The sequence below is a fragment of the Gavialis gangeticus genome, unplaced genomic scaffold, assembly GCF_001723915.1.
Source record: "Gavialis gangeticus isolate Ggan-Ray unplaced genomic scaffold, GavGan_comp1, whole genome shotgun sequence".
Classification (NCBI taxonomy): domain Eukaryota; kingdom Metazoa; phylum Chordata; order Crocodylia; family Gavialidae; genus Gavialis; species Gavialis gangeticus.
The window spans coordinates 19,077,268-19,101,353 of NW_017729016.1; the positions used below are offsets into that span (position 1 = coordinate 19,077,268).

General features: G+C 47.1%; 1 protein-coding gene across 1 annotated transcript in view; it reads left to right on the forward strand.

Moving 5' to 3' along the window:
• The window catches only part of SDK1 (sidekick cell adhesion molecule 1), a 551,260-nt gene extending 527,944 nt beyond the window's left edge, over positions 1–23,316 (forward strand). Inside the window, exons 41-45 of the mRNA XM_019512615.1 lie at positions 2,278–2,442; positions 5,148–5,285; positions 7,506–7,626; positions 8,028–8,157; positions 17,301–23,316. Of these exons, the coding sequence (XP_019368160.1) occupies positions 2,278–2,442; positions 5,148–5,285; positions 7,506–7,626; positions 8,028–8,157; positions 17,301–17,573 (827 nt within the window). The 3' untranslated portion in view covers positions 17,574–23,316. The remainder of the gene's footprint in view (positions 1–2,277; positions 2,443–5,147; positions 5,286–7,505; positions 7,627–8,027; positions 8,158–17,300) is intronic.
• Positions 23,317–24,086: the final 770 nt, after the last annotated feature.

Genomic DNA, 24,086 nt, shown 5'->3' on the forward strand with positions numbered 1-24,086 from the left:
CCCCACCCCCGCCCTTGAGCACAGCTTCCCGTTCAATGCCGAACAGGGCTGACTTGAGAGCTGTCTGTAGCAGCTTTGCCACCTTTATCCCACTCTGAATGTAAATGATTTCCTGGGAAATTTAAGAAAAATGGTAAGAGAGTGCAGGGTTTGCTTCTATTGAAATTAGTGGTGGAAAAATCATTTTTTATTCTGTTATTTTTCTCTGCACTGAAGCAATTCTCAGGGCAAGCAAATTACTTTTCAGACAATTCATAGTGAGCTGAAATTCTGTTATCACTGTTTACAAGTGTGTTTATGAAAACTCATGAAGTTTTAGTAATTACGAGAATACTTTATAGACTCCAAGGCATCCTGTTTAGCACTGGGGGCTGGAGCCAGCCGACTTCAAAAATGCATCCACGCCGCCCCCACTTCAAGTAAACAAAATTCCAAGCTTGCTTTTATTGCACTGTAACTTTACATGGGAGAAATAATCAAGCTTTACACGGCATTGTAAAAATGAAGTCAATATTTTATCTCCTGTTTTATACCCATTGTAAAAAAAACTAATACATAACAGTGGTACATTATGATAACTTCATTACACTCTGATCATGCTGGCGAATAATGCATTGGTCTGAATTTTAAACATGACAGAAAAATTACCTATTTTTATTGTTCTTTAGTATTTCTCCAATGTGGACAGAACAATAACATTTTCAGCCTGCTTCAAGTATCCACTTGGGACTGCCAATCATCTTGATCAGAAAAGATGCTGTCTGGAGGTCGTTAGTCACTGTGCATGATGTGAAACACCCGGCACATTACAAATTACTGAACCAATATTTACTGATGGCAAAATTAAAACATTCACATGGAAATACACCTGCAGCATAAATCACTCAGTTCTCCCTATTATTCCCTGTTGTAAAGAAATAGGCTATGGGCCAAATTCTGCTCTGTTCTAGTAGTGCCGTTCTGGAAACCCTGCCTGGTTTTCACCAGACTTACACTAGTGTAAATCCCGACAGATTCTGGCCCTGATAATGCAGCACTGGAACATGTCATTAATGATAACGCTGTTGGCTTTTGCTTTACTGATATACTGATAGCACTTTGAGTCTGAAACAGTAACAGGCATAATAGACTCTCAGCGCAGAGGGCCCTCTTCCAATACAAGCATTTTCTGCACTGAAAGGATATTTATGCAAAATGGATCTGCTCTGTTGTTATACTGTCATTAAGACAGACAGGGGAAAATGAATATTCATTACCGAAATATTAAAGTCAGAAATCTAATACAGCACCGAATGGGCCAGAGCCTGAGTGCTATGCCAGTTCACACCAGGTAAGAATCTCACCCATTGCTTTTAACAGTGCAGTTTGAACACTCATGTAGCAATAAACGCTGGACCCTGCCCTATACTCTACCACCTGGTACCTACATTTTGTCACTAGAAGCTGCGGGTCCCAAGTATGTCTGGAAGAGAGGCTTTGTAGCTTAATGTTCCCAAGTTCAAAATTGTCGAGCGGCATTTTTAGTTGTCATTTTTTCCAGTCTCTAGTAGTGACTGTGTTGTTGCATCTTTGCATTGTGCTTCAGATGAGCATAGGAGTATGAACCCTGTATGGGGGGAGCAGGTGTGAATAGCTCTCAATCTAAATGCTAGTATGGCTGTTGAATAGCTAGATTATTAACCTGCACATCTGGGTTGCAGGACAGGGATTTCATCAGACTCCAGGTCCATGGGCATGTTTGATCCCTTTAAAGGCTTCATGTTGAAAGCAAACTTTATAATTTTTAGCACAAATCTTTCTGTATAGAAATCTGATACCGAAACGCATCTCACACTCTCCCTGACAAATTCTTCCTGGTGTGTTACCCAATCTGCAAGACAAGAGACTCGGGGCACTGTCATTATTATGATTATTACTGTTGTTATTAATATTATGAAGCAAACAATATGGTGCAGAGTTCTCTGTTCTCCCATGTAGGGCTCCTGTATTTCATGCTCAAACAGAAGTCTACAAAAGCGTGCAACGCTCAGCTCAGATGTTTGGTTCCTGCCGCTAACTTTGTAGTGTAAAAAGCAGGCGCAACTTAGCATGATTGTGACTTAGTAGCGTACCTCATTGCTTTGGGTTTACTTGCGCTGTTGGAGAACAGTGGTTCAGGTACTCATGGAAATTGCCTAATGTCGAAACACATGATCAATAGCAACTCGTTTTCACAGAGCAGGAGAAAGATCACACAGCAACGCTGCTAATGATGCACTTTTCTTGCCGCTTTCCTAGATGAAGGGCTGTGGGATACATTTGTGAAGGACATCCCCCGCAGTGCTACCTCCTACACAGTCAGTCTGGACAAGCTGAAACAGGGGGTGAGCTATGAATTCCGGGTGGTAGCTGTAAATGAGTTTGGATATGGAGAACCGAGCACTCCCTCTGCAGCAATATCGGGTAATCATGTGTTCTGTATTATACCCTCTCCCTTGGGCTTTCTTTATAAGGGAAAGAGGAGAGAGAAACCAGACCCCTTCGTACACAAAGCAGTGAGGGCCTGCACTATTTCATTTTCATGCCAGCATTGTGCTGTTGAAATTGGGCTGATGCTGAAGTGACGCAGTGGTGAATCGCACAGCCTGATGATAGTCCAGTGGCCTGCCTCTCAATGGGAAGCTGCTCTAATGGACAGCAGGTGCACATCAATTGAGCATTTGCCAAATACACTCATTAGGGGGCAATGGGGATCATGCATATCAATTCTCGTGTGTTTAGGCATGCCTGTTTAGCATGTGTGGCGGGTGAGGTGGCCCTTTCTCCCTCCTCCTCTCTCTTTCTCATTCCTCCCCCAGTCTCCCGGGATAGACACTCGATGTGTTTGTTACCTTGCAGGTTGCTATGAAAAGGGTGCCAGGTGTTTAACTAGCAAAGAAAGTTGTATCCTGCCTGTTGGCAATTCCACTTAGCTAAATGCAGCTCTCCCCAGCCCTCTCTCTGAAGCCAAGAAGAAGATCCCCATCCCAGGATCAGACACTAAGACCACACGAGCAAAACTGCTGATGGTATTCATGCACCCTTTTGCCAGCTGCACCAGGCTGTGTGCAAGATGTAATGGTATAGTCAAAACCCCATCAGAAATCCCTCCAGCCTCAGGGCTGACGGCTTAGTGCCAGCCGGAAGGTAATTGGCCGTAAGTACTTTGAGAAGCAACCTCCACTGAAGCTCGCTGAGTGTCTTTGGTGTGTGCGCGGCTGGAATCGGATGGCCTGTTGTGCAGTAGGAGACTCTGCCCTTGTCAAGGCTCCGCGCCAGTCTCTCCGTGCCCTTGCTGAGACGCTGCCTTCCGCTCCCAGTTGCTCCTGGGCAGAGGGTTTCATCTCTGCGGAGTCAGCAAAAGGCTGGGAGCAGAAAAATAAAACCTGTTAAAAGTGCCTTTGTGATTCCAAATTCGGGCACTTCCTGAGGGCCTGGCAGTGATCCAGGATGTGGAGTGGCTTTTATCTCTCTGCTCCTGGAGTGCAAAGCATAAACACTGTTCAACAGTTTGCCAGCAGGAAGGAGAAGTAAATGCAAGTCTCACCATCACGGGGGCGTGGGTTTTGTGCTTAGTTCCTGCACGACGAATCGCTCAGCCGTAAGGAAAGCCGATGGATGTCAGGGTGAGCAGCGCCCTCGCTTTTGTCTCCAGGCCAGGCACAAGAGTGGTAGGGACACCAGATACCAGGAGCCACCGTTTCTTCCCTCTGCGGTGGCACAGTGTGTGGCATAACGCGAAAAGGCTGTTGTGTAGCTGGAAGCCCGTCAGCCGCTCCCCTCCTTCCAGCCAGGAGTGGTTCCCCCCACAGGGTACACAGGCAGCTCCTTGTAAATAAATTGCTTGTTTGTAATTCTCCACTTGAGCAGAACTATTTAATTCACCTCCTTTGGATGTTGTAAGGTTTATCTCCAATTGCTGCTTAAAGAAAGAGGTTTCTACTGAGAAGTGCAGGCATAAAAGCCATAAAGCATTGCAGGCTGGCCACTTTAGCTGGCACAGACAGGTATAAATTACACTGAATCTCTTCATCCCCCATCCTGGCCTTCTCTACATGCCTTTAGGGCTTTATTGGCTTGTGCTGCCCTCCCAGCAGAGAGGAACTGCAGATACTTTCCACAGCTACATAATCTCTAATAATTTGGCATGAACCTGGGCCCAGTCATTAGGTGCCCAGCAGGGGTGGGTTCAGATCCAAAGGTTCTGGGCAGGAAAGCACAGTCCTTGCAGGTACAAGGAAGCTAGAAGTGTGGGCTGAACAGCCTGCATTCATCCACACTACAGTAGGTTTCCTAGCCACTCCTACCAGGTATTTTTCTACCTCGTTGACTATAGTGGTGCTCTGTACCACTGAGGGTCTGCAATAATGCTGCCTCTCCAGGTTGAGATCTGAGAATAAAGGCAATAACGGGTTGATATTAATAAGAGTGGTGCTTACCAAGGATCTCAGAGCCCTTGGTCAGGGAAGGGAAGTGTTGTATTGCAGCTGGGGAAAATGAGGCCAGATGGGTTGAGGTGACTTGTGGAGTCCACGAGAGCCAGGCATGGGACTCAAAGCTCTGAAGAGCAGGGAAGTGGCCAAGTAGGACTGGGTAACTTCAGCGTGTGTGAACAAGAGGAGAGCTAAGAAGAGAAGAGCCGGGTTGTTAGATGCTTGATTCAAGGTGCATGGGGATGGAGTGGTTTTTAAGACCTGGCTAGACAAAGCCTTGGGGTGGCCCTGCTTTGAGCCGGGGGTTGGACTAGATGTGATCTCCTGAGGTCCCTTCCACCCTTCATTTTCTCTGATTGTATGGACGCTGATAGCTCACTGGTCCTGGGTGTGCGTCGTGCAAGGTCAGGTAGATGCTGTCCTGCATAGGTTCAACTAAAATAAGCAGTGGAGTTCCTGCAGGTCAGATGACATGTGAGATGTAGAGACAGCGAATATCGGGGCACTAGCAGTCAGGAAGCCTGAGCACATCAGGAGAACTGTAAGGGAGCGTCTTCACCTGGGACTAACCCCTTCTCTTAAGCCCTCCAGTTCTTGTGATTAAATTGGATACCAACTTCAATGGGAAATGAAGGAGCTGCTGAAGGGGCTTCGGGCGACATAATCGCACTAATGATGCACTTTTTCTCCTCGTAGCACAAACAGAAACCCCTTTCTATGAGGAGTGGTGGTTCCTGCTGGTGATGGCACTTTCCAGTCTGATCCTCATCTTGCTGGTGGCATTTGCCTTGGTCCTGCATGGGCAGAGCAAGAAATATAAGAATTGCAGCACGGGTGAGTGGCTGATGTTTGCATTTCACTTCGTCCTACATCCTGGATGTACTCTTAGGTGTTGAAGAGACTGGGAGTGGGAACATGCTCTGTTTCAGCAGCTGTGCTATCTTTCATTCTGCCTATTTTATTTGGCTGGAGCAGATAAATCAGATCTCCGTTTTGATAGAAATGGCTTTTGCTGCTCCATGTTTCCAACCATGTACGAGTACCATATTTGCTCGCATACAGCACACCCTGGAATATAATACACACTTTGTTTTTGAAAGGCAGAATGCAGGGGGAAAGATCTTTCCTTATAGTAAGTAACTAGGTGCATCTCCCCATGCAATTAATTCAAAGCAATCAATTCCAACACAGTTCACGCCAGAATTTATTGCTCGTGGGCACTGCATTTTAACAAGTGCCCAGAACTGCAGCATGTTGAGCCAGGGTGGAGCATCCCCACCTGGCAGGGGCCCCAGGGGGTGAGCTTGACAGCTTGGGGCTGCTCCTGCCTGGTCCAACATGCTGCAGAGGAGCTGGCTGGGGCATAAGGGTGCTTCAGTGTGGGGCTAGTCGGCAGGCAGTCCCCGCTCTGAAGTGCCTTTGTGTCCCAGCCAACCCCATCAGCATCTACACATGTGTTGCAGCACATTAAATAACTCTGTTGCAGTCTGTTAGTTTATGGCAGCCAAATAGGGCTGCACATGTAGATGTTGAGAGTTTACTGCAGAGCTAATTAGTCAGCTCCGCAGTAAACCCCTCATGTAGACATACCCACTGACTAGCAGCCACTAGGGAGCTGAGCCTGCTCATTGCTCTACTGTCTGTGGCTCGCTGCAGATTTTACTTCTGGTCTCACCCCAGTGCCAGAGAATCTTTTTCTGGGATATAATGCACACTCCAATTTCCAGCTGCTGCTTCCAGAGGAAAAGTTGCATGTTGTATATATTTAGGGAATTTGCCCATGCTGGGAGCAAATTGCAGCCCATCTATATGATAAATAGCATAAAGATAACTCACATCCTCAGATGTTAGCCTCAGGTGTTGTGACTGTTTGAATTTCAAGTGTATTCTGGGTCCCAGGCTTCTAATTTGTTCTTAGTAATGTTCTTTAACTGTCACCTTCTCAGAGGAAACAGGAGCTCCTGTCCCATCCCTGGAAATGGGCAAATGTTCCCCTTTCAAAGCACAGGTCACCCCTGGCTCTGGAGCTTTGAAAATCAGTTTTGCAGTGTTCTTTGTGCATGTTTCTTTGACATTAGCTATTCCCAGGAAAGAGCTATGTGAATGCCCTGATGTTAGCATATTCCAAAATGAACGCTAATTAGCCAGAGTGGGCAGTGGGGGCCACAGCTCCTGTAATGCTGAAGGGCTGGTATCATCCAGATAGATGATAGAAGAGCCTCCGTGAGCACGTCCAGGGATTCAGCCCAAGAGAAAGGATTTATTCCTTCTGTGTAAATTCACTTCTAACAAGTGTTAGTAAATCAGATTTTTAGTCCCAGGGGATTTAAATGTGTGCATGCCATGGCATTTTACCAGGCTAATGCTATTACGTATCCCTATGCCCAGCACATAAAAAGTCTCTCATCCTCCGAGTTGTGCTTTCTATTTGGAAGACAGACATGAAAAGGCAGATTTGACCTCTCCCTTCTGATATCCATGTTCCCACCTAGTCCTAGTGTAGCATTCAAACTGAAGCTGAGGATAACGTTACCTGCCTGTAGCAAAGTGGCAATAAGAGACCAGTCTTCCTGCCCAGGACATCAGCAAAGCTCAAGCCTTTGGGACAAGCCAGAGGGGGGAAAATCTCTTGCTACGTCTTTCTCTTCCCCTTCCCGCTTCCCCTGTCCTTTGTTCTTTACTTTGCTTGTTCCTATGATTTGTCTCCCTGTAGCATCTGCAATCTCTTTTACCTTTCACCATCCACCCAGGCTTTCTTTCTAGTTTCATTCCTTCCTATCACCTGCCTTCTTCTTTTATCCTTCTCTTCATTTGCTTCGATCAGCATCGCCCTCATCCTGTTTTCAGCCTGCTCCTGCCCAGCTGACTTCTCTGCCTCCATGCTAGGATATTCTGCCATAGAGAAAGAAGGTAGAGAGTGTTGCAGAGCCTGGGAGTAGCAATAAAAGGAATGATAGGTTTGCACCTTGTTTCTGGTGCTTCCTTAGATTATTTCTTTGCACATAACTGAGGCAGCATCCTTCTGCCAGCTAACCACTGGTTGTTTACCTCCAGGTAAGAGCATCTCTAACGTAGAGGAAACTGTTACACTGGATAATGGAGGCTTCACGGCATTGGAGCTCAACAGCAGACACCTAAATGTCAAGAGCACGTTCTCCAAGAAGAATGGGACAAGGTAAGAAGGGAGATGCCACCTTCCAGAGTTAGCCATAGTTTCTTTTGCGTACTTAGCTTCATACTTACCATGGAACAAGCAAATAGGATCTTGGGATAGACCTCTGCTTGGAGGATCTGGTGGAAATACTGAGTTAATTTATGAATCCCTGCCCTTGATTGTGATATCAGCCTCTGATAGTCAGTGCTGTGATCACTGATCAGAGACTGAGCAGAGCGTGGCCTGGCATAGATGCTGAACTTTTCATTTCAGGGATGAGGTAAGTTTCTTAGTGATGGTGCTTTTGTTCAGAGGGGGCAGGAACGTCAAAGGTGATACTGTCAGGTATGGAAAGGATTTTAGCATGTGTATGGTACTTGTTAAAAAGAAATCCCATACACTATCCCTGTGTCTTCTTCCAGGTCCCCTCCTCGTCCAAGCCCTGGTGGGCTGCACTACTCCGATGAGGACATCTGCAACAAGTACAATGGGGCGGTGCTGAGTGAGAGCGTGGGACTGAACGAGAAGCCTATGGAGGTGTCAGAGTCAGAGGTGAGTGCCCCCCCCACACACACCCACACTAGACAAGTGTCAGAGCTTGCACAGTCCCTGAACTCGCCCATCTCATCACTGGCCAGAGGGAGGTCTCGAAAATCAGGTGTCCTTCTCTGTCCTGGGTCAGCAGCAAGCCTTGTAGAGGATAGAGCTGAGCACACCCTGGGCACCCAAGTCCACTGATGGGCTCCAGACTTGGAGGCTTATTCATAGAGCTGCTCCCAGACTTGTTGTCCGGCAGCTGCTTCCAGGCTCACTGGAGACCAAGGGCTCAAGGGCAGATGTTGGGGACAAACCTATAGCAGCCCTACAGGCAAACTCTGGTGGGTGGGGGTTGCTCAACCCTGTTGCACCTTCCCCTCCCCAGACCTACCACTGGTGCAGTGCAGACACAGTACTTTGGGGACCTCAGGCATTTGGTTCTCATGGCTCGTCCCCTGCAGAACAGCATTTGTCCGCCTACAAAACTGGAATGCTATGGTGATGAGTAATGAACAGTTCCTACCCATTGCACGTTCACAGCCTGGCTGCATCAGGTCCTTCAGAATCTCCCAGTGTTGCTGATAGCATGCAAATGCAAACGGTCAAGCTGTACAGCACCTTCTCAGTTAGGCATTGAGTATTCTGCTCTCCTTTTGGGGTTGCAACCTTGAAGCTCCTGGAAAAAAATGCACATGCACGGAGATGTCAGGATGTAACCAGCCCCCTGCATGTATCTCCTGAACTGAGAGTCATCTGAAATGAACTTCACATCATGAGACTGAAGCACATATGGCTTGAAGTTTTCACAGTGAATCTCCTTCACAGCTGCTCTGCAGCTCCCATCAGCACTAAGGTTAAGGAGAGCAGTCTCCTTTTTAACAATAATTCTTTGCTTTTCTGTTCCACCTTCCCTTCAAAGATCTCAAAGCTCTGCAGTAATACTTGCAGTAAGTAAGCCTCCACACACCCCTGGGAGTAGGGCAGCTGGTTTGTTACAGCCAGGGAACCTGAGGCACTGATGCTTGCAGGATTAGCCAGTAGTCGCATAGAAAATGATGCCAAGAGCCAGGATTTTGGTTTTCTGACTCCCCAACCTGTGTTCTTACTACAAGGATGCTCTGCCTTCCTTTCAGCTTGCTGTTACATTGTGTGTGTAGGGAAGATAGTAGTTTCTGCTGATATTATGCATTTGAGTCCTCTGGTTTCCATCTTGCATTCTCTTTGTGGAGAAACAAAGCATTCACACTGCAGGAATGCAGCAACCACTCTGGGTTAAAAGCCTGGTTTAGAGGCCGCGTTAAGGAGCATGAGAAAAGGTAAATGTGTCTATAAAATTGTGTGTTGTCAACTGAAATCCTGACGAATCAGGGCTGACAGCACAAGGAGCCAGCAGTGGGCCAGACCGCTCCAAGCCTGACCCTTCCAGCAAGGATAAACTGAAAGCAGCAAATGGTTAAAGATGACAGATTTCATCTGCAGCTGCAGCTCCAGCTGCTTTTCATGGCTACCTGGCTCTCACCTCTTGTTAATTATTGTGGGCAGACCGCTGCTTTGTGCTGCCCTATGACTGACCCTCCGTACAGCGGGCAACCCTTGCTGCAGCTCCAGCCTCTCCTTGTGTGATGCCCAAGATTCAAATCCATGTTATTAATGGGCACATCCCCTGCAACAACCCAGAATTAAACCTGCCCTTAATACAGATAGCAGAACATGATTGTGAGTTTAGTGCCTCCCCTGTTTGACTCTGATTTCAATATTTTCAATATTGTGTGTTTCCTGATTGGGCACAAAAATACCCTGTGGGGGTGCAGTGAGGGGGTCTGCTTCTACCCTAGACATGTGCAGGCTGTACAGTGTGGACAGAGGACAGTGAATTTTAACCGTGCCCTGAACATTATTATCTATTTGTTCCGCATTGTGGTAGAACCTAGGGGCCCCTAGCAAGATCCTAGCCCTCCGTGCTCATGTCGGTGCGCGCACGTTTGTGCACGAACAAAATGCACTGCCCGGTTTTCCTTGGCGCTTAGCTGCACAGCCCTTCTGCACAGTTTCTTTGATGCTTCCTTGTTTTTCTTGGGGAGCGCTTTAAGGCACAAAATGGTAATGGGCTCCCAGCAGAGGTAGCAATCAGAGATGCTGCCTTTTGATCAGTCTGCAATTGCTGTTTACTTTGGGTGGGGTGGGCAGGCAGTTTGAACACCTTATTTTCGAGGAGTGGTGCATCTTTTATCTCCTCCTTGTTTGTGTTTTCTGCTCTTCTAGGCTTTGTTCTCACAGGCTGTCTTTGGAGACAAGCTCAGGCTTCCCAGCATTTCAGCCTCTCCATCTTCTTTAGCAGAGAGCGAGATTTTCTGTGATACAGAGAATTAAAAGAGGGCTCATTACCATGAGGGCACTGCAGAAGCTCTGTCCTTTGCAGCAAAGAATATTCTGATGCCGTTTTCCTCGGGTGCCTCTTTCGGTGTGTCTTGGATTCCACTTAATACAGCGTGTCTGGCCGGCTGAGACTTGCTTTCAGCTAAGATGTCATCGTCTTGCATTTCTGCTTTAACCCCTTAGCCTGAGGTGTCAAGTGTTTTGCAGGAGGGAGAAAGGAAAATAAACTCCCGCCAGCTCCCACGGGGTTGCTGACATGTGAACAAGTCCGTAAGAGACTCTCAGACTGAATCCCTGCTGTTAGCACGCGGCTCTCAGGGGGCCCCGCGGCTCTGCACCAAGGGAGGAGAGCAAGGAGGCAAACAAGGGAAGAAACCTGTAGGCAGCTGCATTCTGCTATGCATTTATCAGAAAGATCAACTTAGGCGCTCCATGACAGGGAAGCCAAGCATTGGGGAGATAGAAATGGTTTAATTGGCATGCAGAGCAGATGGGGCAATACAGCCATAAGACAGTAAAGTGCCAAATAATAACTAACAACAGGCTTTTTTTTTCTTTTTCTTTTTCTTTTTTTTAACATGAAGAGCCAAGGAGATGAAGTTGTCGGGGAATCACTTGATGAACTACCCGTGCTCAGAGTAGTTGAGTGATGCCGCCAGCTTCTCTCCTTATCCACCGAGAGGCTGGGAAGGGGGGTAGGTTGCTTGTTTCGGGCTCTCGGTTTAGAGCTTTTCCCAACTCAAATACTCCGCCCAGCGATGACAATGGTTTGGACAGCGCCGAATGCTAGCACGGCAGTGACCTTCTCAGCAGCCTTGCACAGTAAAAAAAGAATGGTGGCTTTTCCACTCTATGAATGCCATATACTGATATTTTCCACTTCAAATTAATTCCTGAGCGTAAATGGATTCATTCGCCGTGATTTGGAAGCCAGCGATAGGCAGCCTGCTAAGCAAATGGCTAACCTACCCTCCACCGAAAATCCCCATGCCTGTTTGTCCTCTCGCTTTCTCGTTCGACTGATACTGGCTGATTCGTTTACTGTCAGCAGATAGGGAGTCAGCATGTTAACCTACCGGCAGGGGGAGGTGATGGCTGGCCCTGGGACCTGCACTGAGCAGTGTGACTTGTCATTTATCGGCCAGGGAGGAAGAAGCGTCAAAGAAATGGGGGTGGCGGAAACTTTCCGGACTGCACGTGTGCTGGTACAGGTTGCTAGTGAGTCTGCTCATATTTCTCCGGCAGGCATTGGCAGCACCTCCTGCACGCAAGGGCTGCTGTTCTCTGTATTATTTATTAGAAATAAACCCAGAAGAACATTTCTGCTCCCATCCCTTTCCAAGCAATGTGCCACTCAGAACTATTTTCAAATTCCCTGTAATGCTGGCCCTTGGACTAAACGCACCGCTGGCCCCTAATTTTTCTCCTCGCAGCATTTCTGCCTTTCATGTTACCAATAAAATACTTAAATTGTCAGTCATTTTCTTTATTTGCTGCTTCACGGGCATCCGTGCACCTTTGGTTGTCAGATTCTAATCTGACAGCACATCCAATCAAATTCCAGCCTACAAAGGTTTCCTAGGTAACAAACTCATAGGCACAATGTAGGACTGCACCGAACAGAAGAAAAAGGAAACAAAACAAAAAAACAAACAACCCCCCCCCACCCTGCAGCAGTTTTATTTAGTCAATAGTTGTGAAGTATTAAAAAGAATATAACCACTCCAAAAACAGATCCTGTGGTACAGGCATTCTGTATCATAATGGAGGGCAGGAGGAGAAATAAAATGTACCCTAAAAGTCTGTTTTTTTCAGCAGAGAGGAGAGCCTGGGACCATAATTCAGAGAATTACTTATAAGTGAACCAATAAGGATGCTGCTTCTTATTTTATATTGTCCAGAGTCTGGAAGATGCTTTGCAAGTATATACAGGCAGAACGATCCCTGCCCTAAGCAACTGTGACTCTGCAAAGAAAATGGATTGTAGACACCAAGCCAGTGCTAAGGGGGGAGAGAAACAGGAGAAGGTCCAGACGCAGACAACAAAGATGATAAAGGGGCTGGCAGAGGAGCCATAGCAGGAAAGGTTGAGAGAACTAGGCATGTTTAGTTTGGAGGAAAGGAGATGAAGGCAGGAGACACGATAGCAGTTTTCGACTGCTTGAAAGCCTGCCATGAAGAAGATGGAGAAAAATTGTTCTTCCTTGCCACAGATGGCAGAACGAGAAGCGGTGGATTTAAACTACAGCCCAGTAGTTATGGATTAAATTGTCTTGCCTGTAAGAGGAATCAGAGAAGGAACGAGCTGCCTACGGGCGTTGTAGTAGGGTAGAAAAGTTATGGCATCTTCACTGGAGGTTTTCAAAAAAGGGCTGGATGGGCATCTGTCCAGGATGGGTTAGGAGCAGCCACTCTTGAATTTCTGCAGGTGTGAACTTAACAACCGTGCCAGACTCAATGGTTATCTGAATGGCATGCCCCTTTTCAGCACCAGTGCTGGCACTGGCACAAGTGTAGACAAGGGTTGGGTTATATATGCCATTGCATCATGAGCATCAGGTCTAGAAAATCACTAGCCTTGTCTGTACACCCTCGCTATTAATCATTTAGATTAACGATTTGGAGACAATTATAAGGACACAGCCTTCCAGTGTGGTTTGAAATGTGTGATCACCTGATTCTGCTCAGAGCAAGTCCAAAAGACTTGGTGCTTCAAATGCCAGCAGCCTAGTTACACCGCTTCCCCTAGTGTCTCCAGTGCTTTGAACCTTGTCTCCTTGATGTTTGGCAATCAAGGCATAGGTTTGGCTTTAGCAATGACTGCTTTGGTTGGGGTGGTAGATGATGCTGGAGATAAAAGTGACCGTGCTGGTATGATTAGTTTTGTCCGCTTCCATCGATGCTATTGAATACAAGTGTTATAGAATCAGTCATGTGTGGGCCTTCCAGGAGCAGCAGTACTGTTCTACAGTGGCTTCATTGCTTTCTCTTGGACAGACCTTATAGGGTAGTTGTGGGTAATTGATTTTCTTCCTGAAGAGTTTTTGGGAGCCCCCCTGTTTCAGCAAGTATGCAGAGCCTTCCAGGTTAGTAAGGAGTGGTGAGAATGAGATCGGTGTTTTCAGTGTGTAAATGGCGTCCAACAGCATGTCTCTGTCTTGTCCAATTCACCTCCTTAGCCAGGGCCCCATTAAAATTGGGGTGTGGTTGAGAACAAGATGGCTGTAGCCACCTCTAGAAGAGATGGAGGGGTTGGGTGAAACATTCGGAGAATATGGCAGAGGTGGTCATGCCCTTTGATTGTGGGAACCCATCCATCCTTTCTCGAGTTCACAGCTTTGGAGTCATTCCAGACCCAGCTGGTATTGAATAATCATATTACAGCAGCAACCCGTGTGTGACACTTCCGTCACCCGCAGTGGCGATGCATAGGGGGTGCACAGGGGTGCCTGTGCACCCCCTGACTGGCCGCACTCGCTGCTTAGGCAACAGGCAGGTGGGAGCACCGGTGCCCTCCATGTGAGCACCGGCCAGGGAGTGGGAGCACTGCAGCGCTCTCCAAAAGCAGCCACGGCCACTTCATGATCAGCTGCAGGGGACACCCCACCCCAGTCGGTGAGATTTCCCCCCTTCCCTTAGTTGGTCGCTGACTGGTTGCTGGCGGGGCACATGCCCCCCTGACTAAGGTGGCACTGATCACCCATGGTCACCCGCAGCTGACTAGGACAAGGGTTTTCAACTTTTTTGGGTCAGTGTACCCCCAGTGGCCAGTCAAGAAGGCAGGAGTCCCCCGGTGGTCGTTTGGCAACGGGGGTCCCCCACAGCCTATCAGCGACTGTGCCAGTAGCAGTGGAAGTGCCGGCAGCAGCAGTACCCACTCCCAAATACCCCCTGAGGCCATCTCAAGTACCGCCAGGGGTACACGTACCCCCCAGTTGAAAACCCCTGGACAAGGAGGTTGCAACCTATCCTTCCAGATGCAGACCTTGTCACTGCTATCCATGGTAGTGTTACCTTGAGATTAACTTATTGTGGTGCCCTCTAGATGGGCCTGCATCTTAAAACATTTGGAGGGTTAAGGTGGTACTGAATGCAGAGCATTTCACTGATACTATGGGATACCGCTGGTCTGGGATCTGCACTGGCTGCAAAGAGAATTTAAAGTGTTGGCTACACTATAAAGCCTGAGGGATAACTTCTCCCCTGCCCCGTATCATGCTGTCATATCACAAAAGAGGTGGGGTGGCTCTGCCAGGGTTTTCTAAGACTCTGGAACCCCTCTTTAAATGCAAGAGGGCACAAATTGGATGACATTCCAGGCACGCCACAAGAGACTTCTGCGTGATCTGGCATTTGGAGGGAGCTGAGGGTTTGTTTCACAAGATGAGGATGGTGGAGGGAAGTGTTTCTGTAGGCAGCGAGTTCCTTTTGGAATAATTATTTCATGCTGCAAGGATTTTGTTGTAATATTAATTGTGTGTCAGGATGCCCAGAGCCCCATATAAGCATTTATTATTGAAATTTAAATAAATACATAATAAAATAATAAATAATTCTGATAGAGCCAAGCCACAGCAAAGAACAGAAGGAAAGTTTTGCAAAATGTCCTTGTGTTATGAAAAGCTGCTTTGCAATGAGTTTCGCGGCACAGTGGAGAAATGCCTGAGACCCGTCTGCTCTCTGGTGCTGGGAAACCGGCACTGAATTTGCTTATGCAGATGAAGCCATGCAGACAGGAGAGGGATGGAAAACATGTCACCATTTTAAATAATTACAGTGTGTTGTGAAGCTGGCTCTTCTGGGACTGTTAACAGGTGGTTTTTAAAAGGCTTTTGGTTAAGGATACAGCAGTTGTGCTGGGATCTAGGAGGCCATGTGTTTGCTGTGTAGGGCCACGATGATATGGACAAGCAACCCCTTTAAAACCCATTGCAGCCCCTGTAATCTGCATGCTCTCTCAAGTTTTCCACCTATCTCTTGTATTTCTTAGGGCAGTATGATATCTGGTCACCTTCAGCAGAGCCCCAGATAACTATTCAAAAAGAGGAAAGCAGTTTTGGCATGATAAGCCCAAAGACACTGAGAAACCAAAACATGAAGGAAACTGTTGAGCAAATCTCTCTCTGTTTTGTCTGATATGTCCATTATGGAGGTAGCCAGAAATAAGGGGAAATAGGTATATATATAATGTATATCATACGTGGAATATATATATGCATTCAGCTAAGCTTCATTTTGATCTTACGAGATCTACAAACCAATGAAGATTCTGTCTTCCGGATAATAGCAGCAACACTTCAGCAGCGGGCTGACTCACAGAGCTTATGGGAGCTCCCCAAGGAGCTTCAAGTGTCCATCTAGTTGATGGTGAGTGCACAGACTCTGTGTAACATGAGCCTTTCCTGGGAAGCATTTCACCACTGTTTTGGTGCCTCACTGTTGCCTTGATAAACACTGAACAGTAAATTTGCCTAAAACCGTGGTTCTTGATACACGTGGTCCAGGGTGGGAGGGCAGGGGTCGGGCATTTTAATTAGAACAGCCACTCTAATTAAAGCACCACAGCGTCACGTGTACTAAGCATCCCACATTTCAAAATGGCCACGGGGGTGCTCATTTGATCAGTTTTAGTTAAAGTGCCCCCCCCGCTGCCATTTTGAAATCTAGGATGCTTAATACATGTGACAGTGAGGCACAGTGAAGCACTCTAGCAAGAGCACCGCAATCGAATCTGCTCTGACGTGTTCTAAGTAGAACACATCAGAGCACATGTATAGGCACCCAATAGGTTTGCATTGATTTTACTTCCTGCCTACCGCAATGAGACAGAGACAGAAAAATTCTCATCAACGTTTTACCTGCCTTGAAACTGAAATATCTGAGTGAGTGATTGCAACTTGGCCTTTCACTGCAATATCTTTGCCTTCTTTTGCATCTCCTCTTGAAATGAACCTAGTTACTTTTACAGCCATGATCCTCAGTGAATCAGAACAGATTTTCTAGTATCTTCTACTGTAAGTGTTCATTAGGGGGAAGGACTTCCACTCTGATTGCACTAAACTGTGCTAAATGAGGAACGGGTCTATTTTTACTGTGCTGCATTTAGCCTGCAGACCTATGAATATTCATCTTGTATCAGTTGGTGCTGTCAGAGCACCATAGGGCTAGAAGAGACCTCAGGAGGTCATCTAGTCTAGTGGTTCACAAACTTTCTAGACCGCGGACCAGCATACTTCAGTCTGGGACCAGCATACTTCAGTCTGGCATGACTGGCATGCTCCAGACCTGCAGCCAACCCTTTTGTATACCCAGCCCGCAGTATGCTGGTCACTTCTGGTCTGGCAGCCAACCCTTTGTGGCCCGGTACCAATCTAGCCCAACCTTTTGCTCAAGGCAGAATCGTCGCTGTCTAATCCATCCTAGGTAAGTGTTGGTCTGACCTGCTCTTAAAAACTTCCAAAGATGGAGACTCCACGGTCTTTCTAGGGAATCTCTTCCAAAGCTTGACCACTCTCACAGTGAGAAAATGCTTCTAGATACCCAACCTAAATTTCCCCTCCTGCAGTATAAGACCATTGCTCCTTGTCCTGTCCCTTGTGGCCACAAAAAATAGTCTTCTCCACGCGCCATATAATCACCCTTCAGGTATTTGGAGACTGTTATCAACACCCGCCTTCCCCAACCTACACCTTCCTCTCCTCCCAACTAAATAATCCTAGTTGTGTTGTATCTTCTCTCTTAGAAAGACAAGGAAGCTAACAGTTGTCTCTCTCATGCTGCAGGCCACTGACTCCGATTATGAAGATGAGTTGCCAAAGCACTCCTTTGTGAACCACTACATGAGCGACCCTACCTACTACAATTCCTGGAAGCGGCAGCAAAAGGGTGTGAAACACCCAGCGTCCTACAGGTATGAGGAGTGTGCGGCGAGTGAAACAGAGCCCTATTTCCAGACTGTCATCACAACACAGAGCTCGGGAGGGGTGTACGCCCCCACAGGACAGCCCGCTCCTGGCTCACGGACTCCAGTGACAGGGTTCTCCTCCTTTGTCTGACACTGTGAGGGAGGAAACAGCACAGCCGAAGCTCCTGCGGGGATCGGGACAACCCATCACAGTGACTGTGTGTGTGACCGGTGCAGTGGCCTGGGGGTAAATTTCTCTATCAGGGTAGAGCGGATGTGAACGTGAATGAGTCTATTTTTCTGAAGACAATCAACTCTTACAATGTGGAGCTGAACTAGCCGAACTTTTGTTTAAAAAAAAAAAAAAAATTCCGAAAAGTGACAGTTTTAATCACATATGAATAGTAGGGGTTTTTTTAACTGATTTTTGTAACTCTGCTTTATGAAGCAGCTCCCATGGTCTTCTCTTTTCTTTCCTGCCCCCACCCTATTCCCTTCCAAACAAGAAGGTGAATTCCATGGATGCCGTGAGTGACTTTGTGATGTGATCGGAAAAGAAAACACCCCCAAACCTCCCCAGTTTCTCCCCCATCAGGGTTGAGTAGGAGTGTGAAAAAGGGAACATTTTTTTTTCACATAAAAAAGATGGGAAAATTCTCCCCCCCCCGTTGCTCGTTGCCATTCCACCTCCACGTCAGGAGTACCAGTTGATTAGCTTAGTCTCAGTGGTGTTGCTACTCCTGCCCATAGGCTCACGACTGGTGTTTTCGATAATGAATATATCTTACTGCTTTCTTACCCTGGTCAGGTTGGGCTCGTTGCATTCCTCGGATAGTCTCACTCCAGAGCTTCTGTTAGCGGAGATGGTTTGAAAAAGCTGGAAAAAGCACTGGCTGAAGCAGCCGGGAAGTTACTTTGACGCGGGGTCAGTTTGTTGTTGCTATTGTAAATTGTTAAAAATAAGGAAAAGTAACAAGAGGGGAAAGTATTCAAATGTAGGATCCATTGGTTGCAGTTAATGAGCTGGAATCTAGGGTCTGATGGTTGCAATTAATGAGCTGGAGAACCTGCTAATGGATTAATTGGATTGTGATTATCACAGCAGTCCTACCCTATCAATAAAGCTCAGCACCCCCCGCCCCCAGCTCAGACAGGATTCTGCGGTGCTGCACACTGATCCGTGCCCTTACCTGGGTTTCTTTGAATTTTATCTTCTCTCGTTTTTTTAAAACAAACACAAAAAAATTTTTAATGCAAAGGCCGATCGCACTGAGGGGGTGAGTTTTGGTGTCCACAGGTGCCTTCTATTGATTGCTCAGCTTTGTACATGAGAAAAGCAACCAGACATCTCCTGAATAAAGTGAAGCAGGTTTTCAGACACGAGGGTTGTGAACTCCCCTGTGCACACGCAGAGGCCGGCTGTGTGCTGTGGCAGCGGTTTTTAGAAAGGAGAGGGGTTTTCTTTGGGGTTTTTTCCAGTCTATTTGGTGCCGCCCCTTTTTTTTTGACCCATGGAGCTGCAGCCAGTTCCTCCTCCCCACCCCCAAGGCCTCTTGCGGGTTTTGTTGGCAAGTTGTTTTGCTCAAGTGGAGGCTGTCAGTGATTTAAAGAATCCCAGTCCAGCCTTGGGACTCGGCAATGCTCCCGTCTTATAGTCGTTCCTGCTCGGGGGGGTTGGAAAGGTTACGCCGGAGCAGCTGTTTGCGGCACGGCCCCTCTCTGGCAGTTCCCTTTAGAGGTCTGAGGAACACCCATGAAACTTGGCACCTCTCGCACCCCTCCCGGCAAGTAGGGCACAGCCTTACCTTTGTTATTGGCGCTGCCTGGCCCTCTCCTCGTAGCAAAGGCGTGCAACAGCTGTAGCATTGGTATTGCTGCTTCCTGCCAATGGCCCTCCAGGCAGGTGTAAAAGGAAAGTAGGGATTGTTACAGCCAGCACTTGCCAGTGCCCCTTCAGGGCAGGTTCGAAGCAGACCTGGCATGAGCACCTCTGACTAGGTGCAGTGCATCCACAACCCTTCAGTGCCTCCTCTGGGCAGGCAGCCTGAGCACAGCTTGTACCCGCTGGTGCAGCCGCCGAGCTTGGCCGCTTTCCGTGCACACGCTGTGCGGCCTCGGTGCTGGATTCACGTTCAAACGCTCCAGGGAAGAGAGAGATTGCAAACCAAAAACTCCACTGAAGGCTTTTGAAACTGAGATACTTCTCCGCAATTCCTCGGATGGGAAGCGTCTTGAAGAGGCAGGGACTAAGGCGTGCCCCTGGGGAGGAAGGAGCCTTCCCCAACCGCACGGGTTGCTCCAAGGAGCAGGGCTTGAACTTACTGTGAAGATGAATGTAGAAGCAGAGAACATGGCGAGATACCACTGCCGTGCTGTGCACTTTGACTGTTCTCTTAAGCCATATGGACATTGCTTTAATTAATGAACTGAAAAGAATTTATTTGCAATTTATTATTTTGGGTTGTTTTTCTTTCTTAGGGAAAATGACACACATGAGCTTTTATTGGGTTGGTTTTTTGTTTTGTTTTTCGTTTTGTTTTTTGGCCTTGTTATTTCCTGTGTGAGATTATGCCTTTTTAGCTATTTTCTTTTCTACAGAAATGTTTATACAATGTAGCTGCTCTGGCAGTTGAATCCATTGTTGGAATTTTAATGCAGCAGCTCTGAGGATAATGTTACTGGAAGCATGTCTCAAGACCCTTCTGGGTAGATCTGCGGCTTGGAAGGGCTCCGATCCAAACACAGGGAAAGCTTCCTCCCAAAGCCATGCCCGAGGAACGCAGGTGCGCCCGTCGCTGAAGCCGCCGTCACTCTGAAGGCGAGCCCCGAGAGAGCCCTTTGGGGGGTGCTGCTGGCCCCATGTGTCCCAACTTCCATTCCTAAGGATGCAAGATAAGGGGAATGGACCAAAAAAAAAGCACAAGCGGGAGTACAGGTGAAAGGAAGGGGATGCGAGGGGAAGGGAATTCTTCTCTCTTCTTGGGGATTTCTGCCGCAGGAATTGCAAGGAATTCGAGCAAGTTGGCTGAGGTCCTGCATGGGCTGTCTGACAGCTCTCGTCTTCCCATTGCCTCCCAAATAAAAGCGTCAAGCGTGATTCTTTTAGGTAGTTTCTGTTCCATTCTACGCTCCCCAGTCACATCACCGTCACCTTGCTTTTTGTTCTGTTTTGCATGCACATGTATTTGGTTGACTGTATCCACTGAGTGGAAGCACATAGCATTGGCTATCCAATCCCTAATGAAATGGAAAAGCTGTGTATCACCCCCCCAACCATGTGTGAGATTTAAATAGACGTTGAAGCTCTGTGTTGCATAGGTTGCCGTTAGCATGCTGTATTTATAAAATATAATTAAGAGTTGGGTTTTCTTTACTCGAGAATAAGGTAAATTGTTATAATCTGGCAAGAAGCACCCAGTCAGTTAACAAGAGAGCCCTGTTTCAGAGCTGTAATCTTTGGGAATCATAACTTTGAGATATGACTTTTAAAGTGTTAGCTGTCATGTTTCACTCCCTCTACCCATCACACCCACCTTGTTCCCATCTTGCTGTTTAGAAGAGCTGAACAGTCTTGAAAATCAAAGCTTCCATTTAAAAACATCTGCCTAGGACTTTTTTTCTTCTTTATCTTTTCTCCCTAGTGGATCTATTTAAGAAACAAAAACAGGATCATTACCAAGTCCACAGAGGAGCACAAAGGGATATTTCTTAGAGGAGCTTAATAGAAGCATGTTCCCCTTTGATGTCCGTCAAATATATCCAAGCTCACACAGTGAGACAGTACAGAAAACTATCCACCCACCTCAAGACCCAGACGCGCCATGAAGCACTCAGTTAACGTCACCAAAACCCACTGACATCCTCAGACCTAAATCTCAAGTTAGCCGTTTCATTGATTAGCTTTGTTGCAAAAATGCACAAATGGATAAATCCCCTTGGAGCCTTGTTTTGGGATAATTTTGTATACTTCTAAATGTATATTTTCTTAACCTCGGATTCTGTTTCATAAGCAGTGCTGGCCCCTGCCAAGCCCCAGATGTCACCCCGCCGTCTTGAAATACTACATGGTTGCTGTCGATTATCCATGCTGTGCTGTGCTGCAGAATTAAGGGAGAGACGGAAGAGGGCACTGTTTCACTTTATTCAATGCCAGCCTCCTGCTTTTTTTCCTTCCTGGCCAGGAGTTGCCAGGTGGAAACACCTTGCCGCACAGCCTGTGGGGAGGGACCGGAGGGCATATGTGACTGGGACCGGGTGAAAAGTTTCATCAATAATTGCTAAAGGAATCACAATCTGGGTTGCAATCCTGCTTCTGGGAGCAGTTGCTGCCACCTAGGACAAGAAGGAATATTTTTAAAAGAAGGAACCTGGGTCTTTGCCCAAGGAGAACTGTTTTGCCCTTCCCTGAGTGTTAAAATACAAGCCTGTAACATTTTCCAGGTTGGCTGAGCTCTAATTTGCTTCCAGACTCCCAGGTGATCATCAAACGCTGCAGCAGTGTTGGGTCAGAGCGAGAAAATCTGCCTTTGGTTCCTTATGTGAAGGTGTAATTTATTCTCATCATTGTAACCCAGTGGATTTCTTGAGGGAAGCGCAAGGCGCTCCAATATGTTCTTTGGAGTGGAAGCAGAAGTAGCACATTTTATACATCCACTGTGCAGCTGGCTTCATCCATTTGCTCTTTAGAAATCTTAGTCTGGAACGGGTACTCTGATTTCAGAAAAGGAATTTATCATGATATGAAAAAAAAACCCCAAACCTTTGAAAGGCCCACTAGAAATCAGCTAAGTCCCAAAAACCAGAGAGAACACGATTGCAAACCCTGCTTGCTTTCTGAGCTCTCCACCGTAGATAGCAAACGACGCATTATGTGCACTACCAGATCATCTTGGGTGGAGAAAGGCCAACACTTTGTGTTGTGGCTGGAATTGCCTTTGGACCTCAGTTTATGCCAGCTTCATGCTACACGCGCCGCATGTTCCCAGACGGGTCTTTTTGCATCAGAGACATCGTTGGTTGGATCAAAGACGTAGTAATGTAACTAGAGATCACTTGAGGAGCAGTTGTGCTGCTTTGTCAACCCTACACCCCATATGGGGTTTCCCTCTACTGGTAGCAGAAAGTCAGCCCCGGTAAACACACTATGGGACAGACCAGGGAGGAATCAATGGATTCGGATGGGAAGAGCTTCCAGGGACACATTTGGGTAAGGAGTGATTCACACCTCCAAAGTGCCGCAGGCACATTTTAGTAATTCCTTGAGGTTAGCCACAATTGCCGGGAGACTTGTGGTTTTCAGTTCAGATCTATTGGGTTGTTGACTAGCCCCTCGGGATCCACCGCAGTTGGGAGACATCGAAGGCAACCTCCACGGGTGCCTGCTTCTCTTAGTACCGGCCTGGAATGAAGACTGCCTAGTACTGGTGGTTTGCGAATGGGGAGAATGGAAAGTTTGCACTAGTAGTATCATAACCATGTGTGTTAACTCATTGAACAGTGGGCAGTGCCGTGATCCATCTGTGGTTCTCAGGTGCCGGAAAGGTGCAGGAAAACCGTGCATCAAGTTTGTACCCAAGCACTTGCTCCTTTTCAGATGGAGATCTAGTCATTTGATGTGTCTGCTGTCAGTCTAGGAGGTAGGACCAATGTTGCACACCTAGTTTTGAGAATTACTCTTCAGTGTACCACAGTAATTGGGTCATTGCTTTTACTCTGGGGTTTTCTAGAGGGTTTGTTCTGGGGTCTTGTTTTGATGGGCTGGGGGGGGGGGTTCCGGTTTTTATTCTTTGTTCCACACCTGTTGTTAGCCTCACCCTCACCACTCTACTATTTTGTATGAAAAAGTTACTTCTTCTTTTGCAAACTTGCCTCTGATTAAAAGAATCCTTTTTGAACGCCTGTATCCTTGGTACATTTATTTGGCGGGGAAGGTGGGGGAAGGATTTACTCACAAGCTTCCTGTTATTTTTGGCTTTGAGAAATTTCACGGTGCCTTGCCAATGCACTTTTCATTTAACAGCTCAGGACACTGAAAATGTAACATGGGCTAAAACTCCAAGCTGTTAGTTCTGGCCTGTAAAATCTTACAAGCCCCTGCTGCTTCTCAGGGAAAATGGTGCTGTCAGTAGTTTACACCCAAAATCTGATCAGCCTTCCCTTTTTTGGTGTTGTTCTCACGTTTCCTCCAGTTTCTTAATAGGGGGGAGCTGACGCCCAAATGGCCACCATGTTGTGCACTTCTGTCCCCTTGCAAATCATGGACATCATGCCTCTGCAGGCTTGAAGCAGAAGCTAATCTATCCTTGGAAGTGTGCTTAGATTGGCGACGCAGGTGCCAGAGCCCAGTCTGATGTAAATCAGTGCAGCTCCACTGGTGTCAGTGGTGTTATGTTCCTTTCCACCAGCTGGTGACCTGGAGTCAGTGGGGCTCCACTGATTGTCACCGGCTGAGGATCTCGCCCGCACATATAAATAAACTGGGCTCGTGTTGGCTACAGCTCTGTTTGGGAACATGGAAGATCTGCGTCCACCAGATGGGGAAAAAAAGAGTCAGGCGGTGAAGGAAAGGGCTCTTACTTCCCAGCTTTCCAAAGGGGATGTTATAAATAGTGCAATGTTGCATAAATACAGCCAACCCTTTGCAGCTGGTAGCTTATAATAACCC